We start from the raw sequence: 23,730 nt of genomic DNA on the forward strand, positions 1-23,730 counted from the left end.
CAGAGCAAATGACCTAAGCGATTAAAAGGAAAACTATGATGTCTACCTTACAGAGTTACTGTGTGGTTATAACGCTGGAGAAAAGAGCTCAGTAATTGTTCATGTGCTACAAATAATTAAGACTTAAAATTTTGAAATGAGAAAAGAGTAAATGTGTGAGTATGAAACTCAAATACGTTTCTGTTTGTGGTCTGTCTCCCAAGTCCAGAAGGCCATCTCACCCTCCAATTTTTGGCGAAAATGTCTTGCTTTGATCTCTGCACAACTTGAACTTTTGATATGCAAATAGAGCTGTCTGACTTTCTAGTTGTCTTCCAACCTGGAAAATGGACTGTCAGTTTCCTCATCTGTTTCCCACCCAAGATGTATTGTGGGGCTTTATTCAGCTAATGTATGGGAAGGCATTAGCAACGATAGTTGCATAAAATAAATATTTAATAAAAGGCAGCTATGGCTTTTGCCATTCTTCCTCAATGTATCACAAATTCTTCAGAACTTCCCATGCTGAGGATGGCAGAAATCAGCCTAGGATCCTTCATTGATTCCTCTGTTTTTCATAGACTACGTTGAGCAAAGGTAAAATGAGGGCAGCAAAAGGGAAAAAAAAAGGCATCGACTACTCAACAAATTCCTTCCCCCTATTCTGGCACATAACATAGGTTAGAATGCAGGTTAATGTCTATTCCTTCATCTTTTTTCTCCAAAATACAAATTCTCTTTGTCCTCAGTTCAATCCAGGAAGTGCTTATGAGTTTCTGTGTTCTCTTTCTCACCTGTTTCTTTAGTGCTAAGTGAATGGTTCGTCACCTGAGCTCCAGGATTACCCTTCCATGGTCCCTACGTCATCTTGTGACAAGTTCTGTGACCTGATGGCCATCACTATCTCACATGAAAGCATTATCTCTGCATCTTCAGGATCTTCCCTAAGTGTCTAGGAGACTCATTAACTCGCCAAGAATCAAGGGTTTTCTCCAAATTTCTCATTCTCTGTGGCATACCCAGGAGAACTTGCCATAAGTAAGACCTTCTTCTACCTTGTCAATAAATGATTTTTCTTGCAGTGATGTTTATCTTTGTGTATGTGAGAGATATTTTGCTGACAGCAAGCAAATGCGGGGACTTCCTTGGCTCTGTACCTATAATCTTCCTCTAGCTTCTCAGAATCATCCCCAAGTTTCAGGATTCTAGGCCCCTGCATTAGTTTTGTCCCCATGAGTGTTGCTTGCCCTTTGGTTAGTCTCTTTCTTAGTGACCTGATAAGACAAACTAAGATTTGTCCCATCATTTGTCCCATCTGAGAATTCTCTTATTCAGTGGGGTGCTGACATATAGATGCTGCTGAAGCTGATACCAACTCACCATGTTTCACGACGTGTCCCCACATCCCAGCTTCTCTACATTATCCATCATAGTGATGGTCAGTGTCCTTTCATGCTCTTGGAAAACCTCCTTCAACCACCGCTATTATCTACTGTGAACATAGTAAGTGAGATCCCATGAAATGTGAGCAATACCTATCTTTAGCAATGTAGATGTTATTAACCTCCTCTTTTGAGAGCTTACAGACTTTAGAGAAAGGGAAATTAAAGTTCCTCCTTCACTTATCATCCTTTCCCAACATCAGATGATGAACACAGTGTTAAAGTTGCACAAAGGTACTAGGGCAGAGCAGGATGAGGGTGGGTGTTACTATGCAAGAAGAACGACTCAGTCATTACAAACCTAAGTTTAATGACAGAAGATTCTGTAGGCTTCTGACGCTCCCCATATCTTGCTCTGCCTCCATATCAGAAGAGCAAGTTAGGTTCAGGCTTCTTGGCCGTGACTTAAGTACTTGGTCTGGTTTACCGACATTTGGCAAAACCCAGAAGGGTTTGAAAAATTACAAGCACAATAAATCCAAGGCGGCCATGTTCATGATGGGAGGTTGATGAAACCATAGCCAAGAGGGAGGCACAAAGAGACCCGCAGCGGTTCCCAGATCAAGATGGCAGGTTTAACTCACACTGAAACCTCCAGCTCCACTCCTAACGTTTTATGCAAATGGGGCATGAAATGTTAAAAACACTCAAAAGCAAGGAGTAAAGATGTGTATAGATCAGAAACAGAGCAGAGCAGTCCTTTTGAAAAGAAATGAAGAGACAAGAAAAGAATAGCAAAGAAAAGAAAAAGAAAGAGATGGGAATGATATGGGTAAATAGTTCTGAGCAGTGCTGTGTATATCAGGATACCCATGCAGACTTGGGGGCAAGTGTCAAAATGGCCAGGCAGGGATGCAGACTAAGATATGTATGTGCCTCTGAGAAGCAGGGGTTGAACCAGAATGAACTTGAGGTCAGCTCCTCTCTCTCACCAGGGGTCACAGAAAGAAGCGGACAGTCTGTGGCCTGCAAAGGAGACACCACCACCCTGGAACTGACCTGACTCCCGTAGCTGGGCTTCAATGTTATCACAAGATGGCCTGGTGCTCAGAGCCTAGCCAGGTGGTTCTGAGGACATAATCTCATAAGACATCAACATAACAAAGTCACCCACGGGTCCCCCGGTGAATGCTGCCTAGCTACGACAATGAACCCAACCCTGTTCAACTACAGGTATGTTCCTGATGGTCTTAGAAGAATATTCACATTTTTAGGACTAGAACTCAGGCCCACTCTATGCACATGTGCCCTGGAATTCTGGGAAGCACCAAGCTAAATCACAAATACAGGGCCTGATTTAGTGCTTTGCATCTTGTAGGGACTAGGACCCAGGACGTCTCCAAGGCTCATGGCCTGAGCAAAGGGGAGGATGGAATTGCCATTACTATTGTCAGCTGAGGGACCAGCTTAGTGGGGAAGGATACATTTCACCGTTTGGACATTTCATTAGTTTATATAGCTAGAGTCCCATTAAAAAAGAGACCCAACCATAGTCTAGTATAGTTTAATGAAGAATTAATTTCATTTTCCTATGAATAATCTGAAATGAGTGTTCTAACGTGGCCACAGGTCTGTCCCAGGTACTCATTCAAAAACCCAGTTCTATCTTGTTTCTCCATCAACCCAAGGACATTGCTCTCACCTTTGTGGCTAAAGCTGAGTTGTCTGAAGTAAGGGGAAATAGAATGGGGTGGAAGCATGGTCTTGTGCCCACTGTCCTCTGGCCCCCGGTCTGGGAGGTGCTTCCTTGTCCATTATCCCCATTGTCAACACCCACACTTTTCTTGTGCAGGGTCAAAGAAATTACTTTGAAGATTAAAGGGTCACTTACTTTTGCTATAGGCTAGACCTAAATTTCTTTTGGCAACGCAAATTCCTCGGATATTTGGCAGGCTTCTAATGTGTTTGCCTCTTGACTTCTCAGTGTACAGATAACCAGACACCAAAAATCTTATCTAGACACAGAGTTAAACCTGGAAACTCTGGTATTTTCTAGACTGGCCTTTATGTTCTGCCCATCTCATCCCCTTTTCTTAGTTTAATGGTGGCTGCATTGAGGCCATCTAAAGCAATGGACTTGGGTGGGATGGGCCCTTAATCCCTTCTTTGTTTGGCAGCAGTATTATCTCCTACTAAGCCTAGATTTCCACTTCACAGCCACAATTTACAACCGCTTCACTTTGGGATAAGGAAGCAGTGACCCTCACTCAACTTAGAGTGAGGCTTCAGGCAGAGCAGACCTCCCTTAGCAAAGCTGTGCCAGCTTCTCTGTCTATTTGGACAGGAATGGACAAGATCTATATTAGCATTCTTATATCTCAAAAACCAATTGTTGAATGATATGTGCAGCATGACACCATTCATATCAACTGTAAATAGCACACAAAACAATGCAATCTATTATTTATGTTCTATATGTATGACAATATTATGCTTCTCATAATGTGCATACAAATCACCTGGGGGTCTTGTTAAAGTGCAGGCTCTGATTTAGCATGTCTGGGGTGGGGCCTGAGATTCTCCTTTCTAACAAGCTCCCAGAGATTTCAAGGCTGTGCTATCTTGGGAGCGGGGTGACACAGGTAAAGTGAAATTGGTCTTCTTACATCAGTGCATCAATGTCTTGAATTATTTTGCTCTACCTGGGTGCTGGAACCTCTCTTTTGTAATCCTGGATTCCCATAAAGTATTCTCATCCATGAGTGCTTGTTAAAATAGGTGTTTCTGTGAAGGAATGAGGGTTGGCAACTCCAATTCCACCGTCTTGCTGGCATCAATCCAGAGAAGTTATCATTTCACCTAAAAGACACACAGAGAGAAAGACATTGAGCTTTAATTTTCTGGACTGTCTCATAAAATCAGGGATCAAATGAAAGTTATGGTGGAATCAGCCACCAACAGGTACTATGTTGCTGATTCTTGGTACACTTTGCTCGGGGACTGGAGTGCCACATTCACAGCCAAGTCCCACTGGGGATTTTCTACCATGACATTTAAAAGCTAAGTTGTTTTCGTATTAATTCCTTATCACCAAACTATCACCTCACTGTCCAACAATACATTATTAAGGTCTAAAAAAAGAATTGAGTTGGTTAAAGAAAGGGAAATAAATCTGTTGCAAGGACACCACAGGCAAGTGTGATTTAAGATACTCAGCAGACCACGTACGCCATACTTCCTTTCAAGAGTTAACAATATATGCAGAAAACTGCCTGTGCATCAGAAATATGGTGAGGAAGCTCTATTCATGGCATCAAGCTGGACAGGAGAAATGGGTTCTGAACTAGTTTCCGGTTTGTGCTGGAACAATGACCACAAACTTAGTGGCCTAAAAGCACAAGCTTATTATACTACAGTCTTGGAGGTCACAAGTCTGACACAGGGCTCACTGGGCCAAAACCAAGTGAGTCCCGTGTCTGTCAATTTATTCTGATCATTTTCTATGTCTTCGCTTAGATGTTTTAAAATTCTCTCCTTGGTCGTCTTCTTGTGTGCTCTTGGTTAATTCCTTTATACTGTCACAGTTTTTCTTAACCATTTGATATTATCGTGAGATTTTGCTGGTATAGAGAAATGTTATTGATTTGTGTAAATGTATCTCTAGTTCCCCTTGATGAAATATTTTATTAGTTATAATGATATTACTTCTAATACTTGGTGGATTTTGTTGGTTTTATAGGTATATGTCATATAATCTTCAAATAAGGTCAATGTATATCTTTCAACACTTAAGCTTCCCATTTTCTTTTTCTCTTCTCGTTATAACTTCAGCTGGAACCTCCCGGAAAACTGAAAATTAAAATCATATTTTCTATATCAGAGGTTTGCAAAATATGGCCCAAAGGCCAAATCCACCTGCTGCCTATTTTTGTATTGTCTGTGAGTCAAGAACATTTGCAATTAAAGTGATTTTAGGACACACATTTTCCACCCCGATTAAGCAAAATTCCAAAAATGTTATTGCAATAAAGAATTCAATTTTCTCACTAATAGACCTGCAGTTCCAAAATGATTATGCTCAATATTCTGTTTTGAATTTCATCAAAAAATATGGAAATGTGTTTATTATTATATTCCTACTGACATAATACCTGATTTTACCTCTTGGCCTGCACGAACTTTACTATTTCCTAGTATCTGATCCTTTACAGAAAAAGTTTACCGGTCCCCTTTTCTATATCATAGTTTTTCCCCTCACTGCTAGTCATTATAGTTATTTGTGCTGCATTGTCTCCCAAATAAAAATTTGTCAAATTGAACCCCTGAGAGTGCCTTCATAATATGGGCAATAAATTATCTGGTTGTGGGGTTAAGGAGATATTTTTAAGTTGTCCTGTTACTGCTCTCCTTTACATATCACGAATGAGTTAAACCTGAATGGAGGAAATGTAGATCAATATCAAATAAACTTCCAGAGTAAATGTCAAACCAGAACACCCGGAGGTTATTTGAGGTTTCAAGAGCAACAATGAAGACACCAGCTCTGTCTTCGTGGATGAGAGGACTGCCATTGGAGTCTCTGGTGCCAGGACAGACTTTAATTCAAACTGTCTGCTCCTAGAAACAGGCCCATCGAGATACCAGAGGTTGTTCTTAAAAGTTAGCTTTTCTGAATCATTGTTCCACTGCTTACAAAAAACTCATGCTGGCTTTGTTTCCTTATTAGAATAAAGACAATTACTGGCTGAGCCCTGGTAAGGAAAGACAGAGAACTGGAGTGCCAGCTTGTTCAGAAGAGCCTGGCCAGAAAGACCTGGTCAGCCTCACTGACAGTAATTACCCGGTGTTAGTATACCCACATCCGCCTTCAGTTTCCCATGTTTCTGTCAAACCTCAATTCGTCATGCACACAATTTTCCTCAGCCACCTCACGAGCACTCCCATCTCTGGACCTTTGTTCTTGCTGCTCCCTTTGTGTGAACTACTCATCTGCCAGACAGCTGCATGGCCTCGCCCCTCACAACTTCTGCTCAAAACCCCAAGTGTAAAGCAGTACTGTTTCCCCATCTTCTTTGATGTTTACTTGTTTAGTGCCTTCCCCACTTACTAGAAGGTAATGAAATAGGGTCGAGGAGCTGATTTTTCTCAGGGCAATATCCAGCACCCGAAACAGTGCTATCCTGACACAGGTGCCCCATGTTTGCTGCCTTCATCATGGGCTTCCCTGACCTGCACTGGAGAACTTTGGGACTTGCTTTGATCACTGACAAGAGAGTGGAAATTCTCTACTTTCTGCTCACCAGGAATTTTAAAAGCTCCCCAGGTGATTCATGTAGGGACGGAATGAGTTGGTTTCCCCATACATGTGTAAAACAGAATCTCTAGAACTGGAGTCAAGGAGAGGGGATGCCTGGAGCTGCCCCAAGCAATGCTCTGCAGGTGGGGGTGGGGGGGTCTCAGATTGGCCCGGTGCTCAGAGGAGCTCCAGAGAATTGCTTAAATTCCCTCACAGACGGCTAATCCAACGCTCCTGGTTCAGGTTTGTCTGCCCTGCAGTAGGGCAGGCAATGGGGTGGGCAGTGCCTGACCCTGGAGCCACTCTCCAAGGACGACGGAGGGATGCCTGGCGACTCCTGGTGGCTCGCAGGCGCTTCGCAGCCCCTGTCGCCAGGGCGCTGCTGAGAAAGGTGGGTGTCCTGAGGCTGAGACTGAGTTGGGCGCTGAGAGGCCACAGGCCACTTTGAGAGGCATCTTCCAGAACACTTAGGGCTCACGCTGGCTTCCCCAGAGTCTCTGCAGGCCTGAGAAGCCCGGTCAGCACGGAGCTTGGAGGAGAATGCAGCCCAAGGAAGCTACGAGGAAATGGGGAAGTATGAGGCTACAGCTGGCCTCTCTATGGGGGAGGCCTGTGATACTTTTAGGACTTGGGCTCCAGATCTTTGGTCTGCGGTCATCCGCTGGAGTTTCAGAGCTCAGAATTAGGGGCTACAGGGAAACTGTGTTGACAGAACCTGCAGGCACTGGGTGATTTGTTAGAGGTAACACCACCCCCCAAGTGTGTTTGGGAACCGTGAGCCTTTTCTCATCAGAAGTCAGGGCTCATCTATGTATGTCCTGAATATGGACTCAGAAGTAGGGTGTTGTGGAGAAGCAGCAATTGGCTGAAAGTGAGTGGATCATGTTGGAGTCTTCTCTTACACCTAGCCGACTCCATGCCTTTAGAAACTACGGAAGCAGCACCTCCCATAATAGCCCAGGGTCTCATCCCCCCTCTCCTCTGAGGCCTGAGAGGCAGTGAAGGGCAGAGAAGTCATTAGTCCTGTCTTCCAAATATAGGCATTTCCTCCTTAACGTAGGAAAGGAAAAATCATGTTCATCAAAATCAGAGGTTCCCTGTGAAAAATACTAACAGGAAAGTTATTTCCCTTTAATACTAGCTTTATTGAGGTACAATTGACAATAAATTACACATATTTAAAGTATAAAGTTTGATAAGTCTTTACAAGACAATACCCTTGAAACCTGCACCACAGTCAGGATTCTGTTTCCCATCACCTTCAATAGCTTGCTCTGCGCCTTTGTAATCCCTCCTCCCCACAGTGCCACCCAAAGCCCCAGGCAGCCACTGATCCACTTAGTGTGTTAGACTTTGCATTTTCTAGAGCTTTATGTACATGCAGTCCTCAGCATGTACTGCTTTTATGTTGTTATTCTGGCTATTTTCACTAGCATAATTATTTTGAGATTCATTCATGTAGTGTTTATCAATAGTCCATTCTTTTTAAATGCTGAATCATGTTCTGTTATATGGATATCCCACCAATGTTTACCCAGTTCTGTTGATGGACATTTTGATTGGTCCTAGTTCTTGGCTATTACAAAGAAAGTTTCTATGAACATTCATGTACTAGTCTTTGGATGGCCCTATGCTTACATTTCTCTTGGGTTGTACCTAGCAGTGTAATGGTGGCATCATATAGTAGGTGTGTATTTAATTTTTTTAAGATGACAAACTTTTCTAGAATGGTTTTACCATTTTTCTATAGCGGTATGAGAATTCCAGTTTCTCCATGTCCTCACCAACACTTGCAAAGTTTATGTACGAAAATTATACTGGGTTACACAAACCCCAAAATTTCCCAACAGTTTCCTAAAATCCAATAAAACAAATTATGTGCCTAGATGAAAAGAGTAAATTGTATTGTTTAGGCATTAAAAGCTTCAAACATCGTTTTTTCATCATCAAAAACTAACTGGTTACTTTGTGTTCGATAAGTCTGTGATGCTTTTCTTAGAACATCAGAGATGCATGTGGCTTTCGTTCATGATTCTGAAGGTTTCTATCAGCTGTATGTGAAATGTAACTCAAACTGTCCACTCAGATTACTAAAAATGTTGCATCACATTTTGTAATGTAAACATAAGTTTTGCCCACACACCTGCCAAAAAACTTATATTGAGGGATAACAATATTCTGTGAAGATTTGTATATTAAAAACTATTAGTAAAAGACTGGGAAACATTTTGTAGCATATACCTTCCTTTCCGGTATTCCATTGGGACACACAGTGGGAATGGCCAGAAGCAGAAAGTTTCTATATGACCCTCTGATATGGGTACAGAGTAGGAGTGGTGGTGGAATGGGATAGATATGGTGTGTGTGCAGCATTGGTAACTTACTCTCCCCTCAGCATCACACACAGCCCAGGAAGAATGGGATCATCTCGCAAATCTGGTTACTCAGAGGCTGCAATCGATTCTTGGAGACAATCAACTAGAGAGAATATAGTACACAGCCTTTGCCCTGATGTGTCAAACTCAGCACTTTTATCGCTCCGACAGCACAACCTAACCGACAGCCAGCCCATGAAGCCTAAAGTTATATAGACCCAAAAGACCAGTGATTGGATATGGGTTGAGCATGAACTATGAATGATCCCCCATGGAGCCGGGATGACTCCAAAACAGCCCACAGATAGATGCCACAGGTACTGGGGTAACTTCCCTGTGCCCAGCTCCACCCAGGACACTGGCCTCTTTCTGTTTTGTGGGTGCAACAGGGGACCGTTAGTTCAAGGCTAAAATGAGCCACAGCTTTGAACAAGCCCCAACTGGCGTCACAGGGGCCTGACCACAACATTCCTCTCACCAGGAATCCTTTTCCTTCCAAAAGGCTCTCCATGTCTCCATACCTCCCCTAATGATCATGGCCTCCCCCTAGTCCCACCTACCCCAGGAAAACTTCTCTAACCACATCAGCCCAACGTGTGCCAGACAGTAGTCTGAGGGTTCTATGTATATCTTCCCACTGAATCCCTCCAGCATCTATCTGCAGGTACAATTATCCCCAGTAAGAGGACACTAAGGCTCCAAGAGGTTAAATTTTTCCAAATGGCTTCAAAGTGGCAGAGATAGGAATGAGGCCCAGGTCTGCATGACTCCTATGTTCTTAAGCACTTTCTATGTGATGCCACCTCCTTAGCATCACCCCAATTCTGACACACAGTGGTGTGGTCTTTGTCCTACTTAGTTGGCTTACTTCACATGCTTGGAGAAATGAGCTTCTATTGAGATATGAAGCATTTCTCCACCTTCATTGAAAGTTGCTTGAAATAAGGGAAGACATCTTCTACTTCCCCAAGTCTCTTATTTGTCTATGGTATATAGTGAGGTATACAATAGTGACAGGAATACACGTCTTCCTTGTGGGAAAAGGAAAGTCTTCAGTGGTGGAATTCAGGGAAAGGAAATAAAATGTGCTCAAAACTACACACCAGACAACAAACTTGGAAGATGTTATTCTATTCCACCCAATGTTATTCATCTCTATTTGAATGCTTTGTGATATGTACGTCATATTTGGTGGACAGTTTTTTTGTTTCTCGGGATAGTTATCATGCGGTAACTCATGCAAATCCATACCTCATATGAATGTTGGAACAGAGGTGTCTGACACATTCCACTTTTTAGTTCTACTCCATTCTCACCAAACAAAATTGTCTTTCTAAATCCAAGCCAGAGCCACAGTTAAATAGGGTTCCAAAAAGCAGCCCTTTATGACATCTAGTATTTTCTTGAGTATGTGTTTTGAGAAAGTAAGGTCATAAGTAGATTAAAAGAGATGAGATTGACAAGTATAAAAGTCAGGAACAATTGTGGCCTCACACCAGTGAATGACAGGACATTTCAGGGAGTGGGAGGAGGAAAGCTGGCACCTCATGGACAAATAACTGGACTCAGAATGAGTATAAAGTCAGAGGAGCTGAGCAGTGGAGCCACCTACAGGGAAAGACTCACTCAAAGGGACTGTAGCTGAGTCATTACTGTCACCTGCCAAGATGAAGCTGCTGTCACTATGTCTGGGGCTGACTCTAGTCTGGGCACATGTGGAAGGACACCATGAGGTTGTGACAAGCAACTTCGATCTTTCAAAGGTAGAGTTGGTGGAGCACAGTGACGTTGCACTTTCAGGGGTGGTTTGGAGGATTCTGAAGCAAGGTGGCCCTACTGGAGGGCAGGCATTTTTTGAAATACTAGGCTAAGGAGGTGGTTTTTTACCTTGGACTAAGAGCAATTGTACAATGTGAAAAGATGACAACACTTGGGAACCTACCTTCTCACTGGAGGGACAGTGGAAAAAACCTTATATATGGTGTCAGTTGACCCAAGTTCTAATTCCGTCATAACATCATCATTATGAGTCCTGGCCAGCAGGCCAAGTTCAAGGAAGACAAGGGTCCATGTGGTGTCCCCTATTCTTTCCCAACTCAATCGTTTTACTGATTTCATTGCAGATTTCAGGATATTGGTATACTATCTTCTTGGCTTCGGATGAGATGGAAAGGATCGAAGAAAATGGGGGCTTTAGGATTTTTTTGAAACATATCCAACCCTTGGATAACTCTTCTATGCTACTTAAATATCACAAAAAGTAAGTTGGTCTCTTTTACTTGGGGAAAAAATTGAAGAAGCCTGAATATGATTTTGAGCCTCTACACACACACACACACACACACACACACGCACACACACACATGTGCACGTGTGTGTGTGTGTGTGTATATATATATATATATATATATATATATATATATATATATATATATATATATATAGACCTGTATCCAAAAACAGAGTCACTCATCTAGCATTGATCCAACTTGATGAAGCTCAGGCTTTTCAAGATTTATAGATAATAATTGGTGACAGGAATAAATTTCCACGGGAGTAGAAGAGGTAAGGTGGAGAGAGTTATCAGAATCATAATTTGTCTGGCTATATAACGTAGGTTAGGAGCATAGGAATGGGGATCAATAGCCTGTCTATTTCTCAAGTCTATCTCTTAATAGTTGTGACCTAGAAAACTGATCTCTTTCCACCCCAATTATCTCTTGGGTAAAAGCGGATGACAGTAATGTTCTCTCACAGTTTTTTGTGAGGAATGAGTGAAGTAATGTTTGTCTGTAAAGCACTCATCTGAGAGGCTGGCACATGTGCGCACTCAGCTAATTGTACAGACAAGTAGCTGCAGTTATATTGATAGTGGGAAGTAGTGGTAGAGGAAAGAGTAGTTGATCATTCTTAAAGTACCAAATAAAGTAAAATAATGGGAGAGCTCTTTCAAATTTGTACCAAAGTGTTCAATACTTAAGTGGAATCAGACAAGCAAGTTACAGGTAGAGTGAGGGAGCCAGGCCCATCACTATACCACAGTCAATAGCTCATTTTGTTTTACAGGGTAAATGGACAATGTACTGAATTCTCTATTGTTGTAGATTACACAGAACAGGATGGTGTACACAGTGCCATCTGTAAGTATACAAAAAAAAAGTCTCTCTAAATTCTACTTCTGACTGCAAGGAATTTGCTAAACTCCAGTATCTGCAGGATCTTGATCCATTCCTGATCAGTGCCTCTTTAGTTAATATAATTGGGCATCTAATAGCCAATATCCCAAATTTGGGAGAACATTGTGTGTAAAAGCCAATGCCTGGCACATAATACTATCAGATAAAGATGGCAATTTGGTCACACGTACCTCCTGCAACAAATGAAATTAGGGAAAAAAGAAAAAATGTAAATTGTCAGGATAGCTGCTCATTTTCTGATCATTTTGTGATGGTGTCGGGTAGCCATGCCATACCACTGCTTGGGTAGAGTGCTGGGTATAAAATGCTAGAGGCGATTAAAGACAAGACAGAGACACATAGTTGGCAAAGATGGCCGAAGGAGGTAGGTGAGTGTCAGGGGGAATGATAGAGGGTAAGTAGCTGCTGCGGCTGAAGTTTTTTTTTATCACTAGTGGTCAACTACTTGTGGTAGAAGTCAACCAGGAGTCAATTCTACCCTTAGAAATCACCACACGAAGCCCAAGGAGATGCAAATGGAAGGCCTTAGATATCACTCCTTAAATCTTCTAGGATATGCACTTGAATTTGTTCTGTGGGAGAGAATAGGTAATAGGTTTTGCTTGCTTTCCATGGGCTAAAGAAATCTGTGCTTTGTTCTGTTTCCTCCACAGATGATGGATACAATAGATATCGCATAATTGAATCCGTATATGGTGAATATGTCATTTGTCACACTGTGAATTTCAAAAATGAGAAAATAACCCAAATGATGGAGTTGTTTGGTACAGTACTTTCATGCTGACACTCACGTTCGGGTTGGGAGGCAGGGGAAGGAAGGAAACCTGCAAACAAAGTCATCCTCCCATTCTTATCCTGGGGTGTCCTTCTTCCTCTCAAGAGAGATGGTCACCTTGGCAGTCCCTCAGACTTGGTGGTGGGATGATGATGAAATCCCTCATCATGCAGAAGGCTATCCTAAAGATGTGAAATTCAAGACAGGTTACATCCCATCCCCAAGTCTTCTGCCTAAGCACCAAATAGCGCCACCCTTTTTCCCGTCCATCTGGAGACCCACCCCACAGCCATGACTCTCAATGACCAATACACGAGACACAACAGTTACTGTCAGTCTTCCCACAGGCCGTGAACGAGATTTGAATCAGAAAATAAAAACAAGGTTTGAAGAAATTTGCCAAGAATATGGAATTCCTAAGGAAAACATTCTTGATCTGACCAAAGTCGGTAAGTGTAGCTCTCTTTGTTTTTTTCTTCCTAAATTCTCCTGTTACTAAAGCAAGAAACCCAATAGAACATAACACCTCCTATCAATCCCCTTTGTCCTAAGCTACAAAATCATTTGGTTTCTGTCTGGGAAATCACCTGGGGTAGGTGATGAATGTGCTCTGCTCTGCCTCTGCAGATCGCTGTCTCCAGGCCCGAGGGAACAACTAGCCCAGTCCTCCAGGTTGGTAATATTTGATAAATGGGGTGGCCCAGGGATTACTGCCTTCGAAGAGCATTAGGAGTTTACGTGCAGAGATGAACATAAAAACAATTTAGTAGGGAGTCTTGTGGGGAGAGCTTGAAATTTGGAGTTGTGCATCCTGGGTTCAAGACCCACTCCTTCTGTGAGCTTTAGAGCACACGACATAAACAATTTAAAGTAAAACAATGATGTCTACCTTATAGAGTTACTGTGTGGTTATAATGCTGGTGAAAAGAGCTCAGTAATTGTTAATGTGCTACAAATCATTAAGACTTCAGTTTTGAAATGGGAAAAGAGTAAATGTGTGTGAGTATGAATCTCAAATACGTTTCTGTTTGTGGTCTGTCTTCCAAGTCCAGAAGGCCAGCTGACCCTCCAATTTTTGGTAAAAATGTCTTGCTTTTGTCTCTGCACAACTTTAACTTCTGATCTTCAAATAGAGCCGTCTGACCTTCCAGTTGTCTTCCAATCTGGATAATGGCCTCTGAGTTTCCCCATCTGTTTCCTACCTAAGATGTATTTTGGGGCTTCATTCAGCTAATGTATGGGAAGGCTGTAGCAACTATGGCTGCATAACGTAAGTAGTTAATAAAAGGCAGCTATGGCTTTTGCCATTCTTCCTCAATGTATCACAAATTCTTTAGAACTTCCCACGCTGAGGATGGCAGAAAGCAGCCTAGGATCCTTCATTCATTCCTCTGTTTTTCATAGACTTTGTAGAGGGAAAGTTAAGATGAGATCAGCTAAAGGAAAAAAAGAAGTCATTGACTGAATGCATTTCTTCCCTCTATTCTGGCAAATAACATATGTTAGAATGCAGGTTGATGACTAATACTTCATCATTTTTCTCCAAAATTGAAATTCTCTTTGTCCTGAATTCAATCCCAGATGTGCTTATGAGTTTCTGCGTTCTCTTTCTCACCGGTTTCTTTAGTGCGAAGTGAATGGTTCCTCACCTGGGCGCCAGGATCTTCCCTTCCATGGTCCCCATGTCATCTTGTGACAAGTTCTGTGACCTGATGGCCATCACTATGTCACATGAAAGCATTATCTCTGCATCTTCAGGATCTTCCCTAAGTGACTAGGAGACTCATCAATTCACCAAGCATCAAGGGTTTCCTCCCAATTTGCGATTCTCTGTGCCATAGCCAGGAGAACTCTGCCCTGAATAAGACAAGAACTTTCTCTACTTGGTCAATAAATGATTATCCTTGCAGTCATGTATGTTTCCCTGTGTATGTGTGAGAGGTAGTGTCAACACCATGTGAATGAGGGGACATTGGCTTATAAGGAATAGAATATATGGAGGTCTGCCTGGGAACGTTTGGGGATGTAAACTCTGACAGTGGCTGGGGTATGGGCTTTGCCTTGGAAGGATTGGCTACCCTCCCAAGGACCAAGAAAATATTTACAGGATGTGGAGCCTGGCCTTCGCCTTGGCGCAGGTGGGCTGAACTCCGATACATCTAATCTGTACCAAGGACTGGCCCCAGCTCCTAGCCAGATCTGAGACCAGTTCCTTGTGTTGCTGACACGTATGCTTATTGGCTCCTTGCCGCTGTTGGTAGTGAAGTCCTCAAAACCCTAGAAAACCGAGGTAGGCACAGTTGTTCCTCGGGCCGCCTCTGCTGCTGCAAGATATTTCACCTGTGCTGATGACTCTACTTGACTGGCATTTCGCCCATGCTGACGAAAGGTCGTTGCTGCTTCTAGGACTCTAATTGACTGGGCCCTGGTGGTATGATGAATTGCCTCCTTGCTTGTTAGTGGTATGATGATATAGTCCCCTAATCTCTGTCTTGTCTTACTTACTTTCGCTTTGTAATAAAACTCTTTAACCCCTTCATCCCGGCTTGTGGTGGTGTGTCTTGCGTATCAGGCCTTGAAATTAAATCTGTGCACAGCAATCGATAATACTTATCGATACATGGCCTTGTACCCATGGTCCTCTAGCTTCTCAGAAGCATCCCTGAGGTTCAGGATTCTCCTCCCCTGCAGTAATTCCCTGTCCCTGTGAGGGCTGCTGTCCTTTGATTTGCCTATTTCTTAGTGACCTGACAAGAGAAAATATAACACTTGCCTGGCTTGTTCTAGCCTGTGTACATCCCAGGTATAAGTTTTGCTGAAAGCTGCAAAGAAGTCAAAGACACAATAGTAATATTCCGACACCCTGAGTGTTTTCTTTTTATTCTCCTAGCTCTATAGTCTGTGTCAGCACATGGTCTCTTTGGTAAGGTTCAGGAAGTAAGAATTTCACCAAGTGTTTTCCCAGCACATAATGAGTCTTACTGCTCCAGGCTGGGATAGCTGAAACCTTGATGACCAACACCAGCCCTCCTCCAGTAAATTGACCACATAGTTTAGGTTCCCTCCATTGCCTTACCTAGTAAGTCTCCACCATATCCCTTTTAACTTGCTTGGCTACTGAAAATCATGATAAAGCAGACATTGCTCTTGTTAATGAAGATGTAGGTCTGTTGAATGGCCTATGAAATGTGGAGCAAAGTGTGTCTCATAAAGATCAAAGGATAAGAATGTATGCTGCTAGTTTTCCTGAAGATATTAAGAATATGAATCTCATTCCAGGTTGAGGTGAATGACCCTTCATGTTCTGACATCTGCCCTGTTAATGTAAAAGCATCCTGCCTCAACTAATTTGCTATTAGTTTTCTCATTGGCATTGACACATCTGAACTTTAAAAACTCATTATTTTTTTTTTTTGGGGGGGGCATGTAACATTTAGTCTTTAAACCATAAACAGAAATTACTTTTCTTTGGGAAGAACATCCGAAGTTGCCATGGTTCTCCCAGAAAATAAATGGGTGCATTTTTTAAAAGTGGAGGGCATTATGACTCTCTACCCATCCCCATTTGAACCTGATTGCACTAAATCAATGCCACTAACACATTGATTTCATAACAGATTTCATTATCAGCAGCGTAAATATGAATTTTCTTCAAGAAGTTAAAAGGGAACTTTCTAGATCTCCATTAACATGGTTAGTTCTCCAAAGTCAATTGTTAAATGAAAATAGTTTCCTTAAATGTGGCATATGACACCATTTATAGAAATTATAAATACACAGAACAATGAAAAATATTATCCATGGTTTCTATAATTTGATGATGCTGTTCTTCTTATAATGTGCATACAACCTCTGGGGATTTTGTTAAAGTGCAGGCTCTGAGTTAGCATGTTGAGGTGGGGCATGAGATTCTGCTCTCTCCAAGCCCCCAGAGATGGCAATGCTGTGCCACCCTGGGGGAGAGGTGACACAGATAAAGTGAACTTGTTCTACCTTCTTCAGTGCACCAATGTCTTGGATTATTTTCCTCTACCTTCGTGCTGGAAACTTTCAGTTGTACCTCCAGGCACTGATAACATTATTCTCATCCATCGTGTTTGTTAAAATAGGCATTTCTGGGGGAACATGAGGGCTAGCACCTCTCATTTTACCATCTTGGTGATTTCAACCTGGGTCAGTTATCATTTCATTAAAAGACACAAAGAGAGAAAACACTGAGTTCCAATTTTGGTGTATGTCTCATTAAATCAGGGATCAAATGAAAGTTATGGTGAAATGAGCCATCAGCGGGTGGTATGTACTCCTTGTTGGTCCACTTTGCTTGGGGACTGGAGTGACCCACTCACAGCCAAGTCCCATTGGGGATTTTCCATCATGACATTTAAAACCTAAGTTGCTTTTTTATTAGTTCCTTATTGCCATATAATCACCTCACTGTCCAACCATAAATTCTTAAGGTCTAAAAACAAATTGAGTTGGTTAAAGGTAGGAAAATAACTGTTGCAAAGAGCTACCACAGAATAATACTCCAAATGCAGGAAAGTGTGATTGAGGATACTCAGCAGACCACGTATGCCACACTTCCTTTCAAGTGTTAATATATACAAGGAAACTCTGCCTGTGCATCAGAAATACAGTGAGGAAACTCTATTCATGGCATCAAGCTGGACAGGACATATGGTTCCTGTATTAGTTTTCTGTTTATGCTGAAACAATCACCACAAACTTAGTGGCCTAACAGCACAAGGTTATTATACTATACAGTCTTGGAGGTCAGAAATCTGACACAGGGCTCACTGGGTCAAAACCAGGTGAGTCCTGTGTCTGTGAATTTATTCCGATCACCTTCTATGTCCTTGCTATTAGATGTTTTAAAATTCTCTCCTTGGTTGTCTTCTTGTGTGATCTTGGTTAATTCCTTTATACTGTCACAGTTTTTCTTAACTATTAGCTATTAGCATGAGTTTTTGCTGGCATAGAGAAATGTTATTGATTTGTGTAAGCAGCCCCCTTGATGAAATCTTTTATTAGGTATAATGACATTAGTTCTAACACTTTGTGGATTTCATTGTTTTGATAAGATATGATGATATTATCTACAAATATAGTCAATGTATCTATACCAATACGTAGGCTTCCCTTTTCATTTTCTCCTCTCTTTATAACTTCAGACAGAATCTCCTGGAAAACTAAGAATTGGAATCATATTTTCTACATCAGAGGTTGGCAAAGTATGGCCTAGAGGTCAAATCCACCTGCTGCTTATTTTTCTATTGCCTGTGAGTCAAGAACATTTGCAATTAATGTGATACTAGGACACCCATTTTCAACCCAAAGCAAGCAAAATTCCAAAAATTTTATTCCAAAAAAGAATTGCATTCTTCTCACTAAGAGACCTGTATAATCCTCCCCCAAAATTGTACTCAATATTTTGCATTTCATCAAAAAATGTGGAAATGTGTTTTCTCTATTATTATATTACTACTGATATAATATCTGATTTTACCTCTTGACCAGCACAACCTAAACTATTTAGGAAAAGTTTATTGGTCCGCTTTCTACATCATGGTTTCTTCCCACCGAAATTCACTACACTTATTTGTGGTGCTGCATTGTCCCCCAAATAAACAACTTTGTCAAATTGAACCCTTCAGAGTGCTGTCAAGAAAATGGGCATTAAATTATCTGAATGTGGGATTAAGCAGATATTTTTAAGTTGTCCTGTTACTGTTGCCCTTTAAATATCATGAATGAGTTAAACCTGAATGGAGGAAATGTAGATAAATGTCAAATAAACTTCCAGAGTAAATGTCAAACCAGGACACCCTGAGGTTATTTGCTGTTTCAAGAGAAACACTGACGACTCCAATCTGTCTTCCTGGATGAGAGGACTGCCATTAGAGTCTCTGGTTCCAGGACAGACTTTAATTCAAACTGTCTGCTCCTAGAAACAGGCCCATCAGAGACTTCAATTGTTCTTAAAAGTTACCTTTTCTGAAACATTGTTCCACTGCTTTCAAAAACCTTATGAGCTCTGTTGGCTTATTAGAACAACAGAAAATTACTGGCTGAATTACTGAAAGACAGAAACTGGAGTGCCAGCTTGCTCAGAAGAGCCTGCCCAGAAAGAGGACCTGGTCAGCCTCACTGACAGTAATTACCCAGCGGTCAGGATCCCCACATCCGCCTTCAGTTTCCCATGTTTCTGTCAACCCTGAATTCGTCATGCACACAATTTTCCTCAGACACCTCACGAGCACTCCCATCTCTGGACCTTTGTTCTTGCTGCTCCCTTTGTGTGAACTACTCATCTGCCAGATAGCTGCATGGCCTCGCCCCTCACAACTTCTGCTCAAAACCCCAAGTGTAAAGCAGTACTGTTTCCCCATCTTCTTTGATGTTTACTTGTTTAGTGCCTTCCCCACTTACTAGAAGGTAATGAAATAGGGTCGAGGAGCTGATTTTTCTCAGGGCAATATCCAGCACCCGAAACAGTGCTATCCTGACACAGGCGCCCATGTTTGCTGCCTTCGTCATGGGCTTCCCTGACCTGCACTGGAGAACTTTGGGACTTGCTTTGATCAGTGACAAGAGAGTGGAAATTCTCTACTTTCTGCTCACCAGGAATTTTAAAAGCTCTCCAGGTGATTCAAAAAACATTCTTGTAAGGATGGAATGAATTGGTTTAGCCACGTATGTCTGAAGTAGGATCTCTAGAACTGGAGCCATGGAGAGGGGGTGCCTGGAGCTGCCCCAAGCAATGCTCTGCTGATGGGGTGGGGGGAATCTCAGATTGGCCCTGTGCTCAGAGGAGCTCCAGAGAATGGCTCAGGTTCCCTCACAGACGGCTAATCGAACGCTCCTGGCTGAGGTTTGTCAGTCTTGCATTAGGGCGGGCACCGCTGGGTGGGCAGTGCCTGAATTGGAGCCCTGTTCCCAGGCCAACGGTGGGAGGCCTGGCGCCTCCTTGTGGCTGGCAGACGCTTCGCAGCCCCGGTAGCCAGGGCTCTGCTGAGGAGGTGGGTTTCCTGAGGCCTAGACTGAGTTGGGCGCCCATAGACCACTGGCCAATTTGTGAGGCATCTTCCAGAACACCTGAGGCTCACGCTGGCTTCCCCAGAGTCTCTGGAGACCTGAGAAGCAAGGTGGGCATGGAGCGTGGAGGAGAAGGCAGTCCAAGGAGACAGAGAAAACCAGGAAGTATGAGGCTACAGCTGGCCTCTCTATGGGGGAGGCATGTGATACTTTTAGGACCTAGTCCCAGATCTTTGGTCTGCGATCATCCGCTGGAGTTTCAGAGCTCAGAATTAGGGGCTGCAGGGAACCTGTGTTGGTAGAACCTGCAGGCAGTGGGTGATTTGTTAGAGGTAACAAAGTGTGTTTGGGCACCATGAACCTTTTCTCATCAGAACTCAGGGCTCATCTACATATGTGCAGAATCTGGACCCCGGAACCGGGGGCTCGCGGGGAAGCAGAATCTGACTGGAAGTGAGTGGATCATCTTGGAGTCTTCTTTTACACCTAGCCGACTCCATGCCTTTAGAAACTAAGGAAGCAGTTCCCCAGGTGATAGTCTAGGGTCTCATCCCCCCTCCCCTCTGAGGCCTGAGAAGCAGTGAAGGGCAGAGAAGTCATTAGTTCTGTCTTCCAAATATAGGCATTTCCTCCCTTAACATAGGAAAGGAAAAATCGTGTTAATCAACATAGGAGATTCTGTGTGAAAAATGCTAACAGGAAAGTTATTTGCTATTAATAATATATTTACTGAGGAACAATTGACAGTCAACTGCTCATATTTAAAGTATAAAATATGATAAGTCTTTACAAGATGATACCCATGAAATCTGCACCACAGTCAGGATACTGTTTACGCATCACCTTCAATCGCTTGCTCTGTGCCTTTGTAATCCCTCCTCCCCACAGTGCCACCCAAAGCCCCAGGCAGCCACTGATCCACTTTGTTAGAGTTGCATTTTCTAGAGCTTTATGTACATGCAATCCTCAGTATGTACTGCTTTTATGTTGCTATTTTCACTAGCATAATTATTTTGAGATTCATTCATGTAGTGTTTATCAATACTCCATTCTTTTTTTAATGCTGAATCATGTTCTGTTATATGGATATACCACCAATGTTTACCCAGTTCTGTTGATGGACTTTTTTTTAATTAAATTTATTGGGGTGACAATTGTTAGTAAAATTACATAGATTTCAGGTGTACAATTCTTTATTACATCATCTATAAATCCCATTGTGTGTTCATCACCCAGAGTCAGTTCTCCTTCCATCACCATATATTCGATCCCCCTTACCCTCATCTCCCACCCCCCTTACCCTCTGGTAACCACTAAACTATTGTCTGTGTCTATGAGTTTCTGTTTCTCATTTGTTTGTCTTGTTCTTTTGTTGTTTTTGGTTTATATACCACATATCAGTGAAATCACATGGTTCTCCGCTTTTTCTGTCTGACTTGTTTCGCTCAGCATTACTCTCTCAAGATCCATCCATGTTGTCACAAATGTTCCTATATCATCTTTTCTTACTGCCGAATAGTATTCCATTGTGTATATATACCACAACTTCTTTATCCATTCATCTTGATGGACATTTTGATTGGTACTAGTTCTTGGCTATTACAAAGAAAGTTTCTATGAACATTCATGTACTAGTCTTTGGATGGCGCTATGCTTACATTTCTCTTGGGTTGTACCTAGCAGTGTAATGGTGGAGTCACATACTAGGTATGTATTTAATTTTTTTAAGAAGATGTTTCTAGAACAGTTTACCATTTTTCTACAGCGGTATGAGAATTCCAGTTTCTCCATGTCCTCACCAACACTTGCAAAGTTTCGTACAAAAATCATAATGGGTTACACAAACCCCAAAATTTCCCAACAGTTTCCTAAAATCCAATAAAACAAATTAGGTGCCTAGATGGAAAGATGGAAAGAGTAAACTGTATAGTTTGGGCATTAAAAGCTTTCAACATTGCTTCTTCATCACCAAAAACAAACCGGTTAATTTGTGTTCGATAAGTCTGATGCTTTTCTTAGAACATCAGAGATGCATGTGGCTTTCGTTGATGATTCTGAAGGTTTCTACCAACTGTATTTGGAATGTGACTCAAGCTGTCCACTCAGATTATTAAAAATGCTGCATCACATTTTTTAATGTAAACATAAGTCTTGCCAACACACCTGCCAAAAAACTTATGTTGAGAGATAACAATATTCCGTGAAGATTTGTGTATTAAAAACTATTAATAAAAGACTGGAAAACATTTTGTAGCATATACCTTCATTTCTGGTTTTCTATTGGGACACACAGTGGGAGTGGCCAAAAGCAGAAAGTTCCCATATGACCCTCTGATATGAGTACAGAGTTAGGAGTTGTGCTGGGATGCGATAGAGATGTGTGACCAGCAGTAGCTTACTCTCCCCTCAGCATACAGCCCAAGAAGACTGGGATCATCTCGCAAACCTGGTTGCTCATAGGCTGCCATCGATTCTTGGAGACAATCAACTAGAGAGAATATAGTACACAGCCTTTGCCCCGATGTGTCAAACTCAGCACATTTATCGCTCCGGCAGCACAACCTAACCTGCAGCCAGCCCACGAAGCCTAAAGTTATATAGACCTCAAAAGACCAGTGACTGGATATGGGTTGAGCAAGAACTAGGAATGATCCCCCAAGGGGCTGGGATGACTCTAAAGCAGTCCACAGATAGATGCCAAGTTTCCTGAGTTCACTGGCTTGTGCCCAGCTCCACCCAGGGCACTGGCCTCTTTCTGTTTTGTGGGTACAACAGGGGACCATTAGTTCAAGGCTAAAATGAGCCACAGCTTTGAACAAGCCCCAACTGGGGTCACAGGGGCCTGACCACAACATTCCTCTCACTAGGCATCCTCTTCCAAAAGGCTCTCCATGTCTCCATTCCTCCCCTAATGATCATGGCCTCCCCCTAGTCCCACCTACCCCAGGAAAACTTCTCTAACTACATCAGCCCAACATGTGCTGACATTAGTCTGAGGGTTCTATGCACATCATCTCGCTGAATCCCTACAGCATCTATCGGCAGGTACAATTATCCCCAGTAAGAGGACACTAAGGCTCCAAGAGGTTAAATTTTTCCAAATGGCTTCAAAGTGGCAGAGATAGGAATGAGGCCCAGGTCTGCTTGAGTCCTATGTTCTTAAGCACTTTCTACGTGATGCCATTTCCTTAGCATCACCCCAATTCTGACACACAGTGGTGTGGACTTTGTCCCACTTAGTTGGCTTACTTCACATGCTTGGAGAATCGAGGTTTTATTGAGATATGAAGCATTTCTCCACCTTCATTGAAAGTTGCTTGAAATAAGGGACGACATTTTCTACTTCCCCAAGTCTCTTATTTGTCTATGGTATATAGCGAGGTATACAGAGTGATAGGTATACACTTCTTCGTTGTGGGAAAAAGAAAGGCTTTAGTGGTGGAATTCAGGGAAAGGAAATTAAATGTGCTCAAAACTACACACCAGACAACAAACTTGGAAGATGTTATTCTATTCCACCCAATGTTATTCAGCTCTATTTGAATGCTTTGTGATATGTACTGTCATATTTGGTGGAGACAGTTTTTTTGTTTCTGGGGATAGTTATCATGGGGTAACTCATGCAATTCTATACCTCACATGAATGTTGGAACACAGGTGCCTGACACATTCCACTTTTTAGTTCTACTCT

At 42.3% G+C, this 23,730-nt stretch overlaps 2 protein-coding genes across 3 annotated transcripts in view; both read left to right on the plus strand.

The window, feature by feature from the left end:
• Positions 1-1,060, plus strand: part of LOC141571170 (salivary lipocalin-like) — a 29,774-nt gene extending 28,714 nt beyond the window's left edge. For both annotated transcript variants that reach the window (XM_088793133.1, XM_074330846.2), the window contains exon 7: positions 786-1,060. In XM_088793133.1, the coding sequence (XP_088649259.1) occupies positions 786-795 (10 nt within the window). In that variant the 3' untranslated portion in view covers positions 796-1,060. The remainder of the gene's footprint in view (positions 1-785) is intronic.
• A 9,597-nt stretch (positions 1,061-10,657) lies between these two features.
• Positions 10,658-15,479, plus strand: LOC141571270 (salivary lipocalin-like). The gene is made up of 6 exons (XM_074331534.2): positions 10,658-10,795; positions 11,156-11,292; positions 12,099-12,172; positions 12,883-12,993; positions 13,352-13,453; positions 13,632-15,479. The coding sequence occupies exons 1-6, from the start codon at positions 10,700-10,702 to the stop codon at positions 13,661-13,663; spliced, it is 552 nt and encodes a 183-aa protein (XP_074187635.2). The 5' UTR covers positions 10,658-10,699; the 3' UTR covers positions 13,664-15,479.
• The last annotated feature ends 8,251 nt before the right edge of the window (positions 15,480-23,730 follow it).

The sequence above is a fragment of the Rhinolophus sinicus genome, chromosome 16 (assembly GCF_057876585.1).
Source record: "Rhinolophus sinicus isolate RSI-liver-muscle chromosome 16, RSI-T2T, whole genome shotgun sequence".
Taxonomy (NCBI): domain Eukaryota; kingdom Metazoa; phylum Chordata; class Mammalia; order Chiroptera; family Rhinolophidae; genus Rhinolophus; species Rhinolophus sinicus.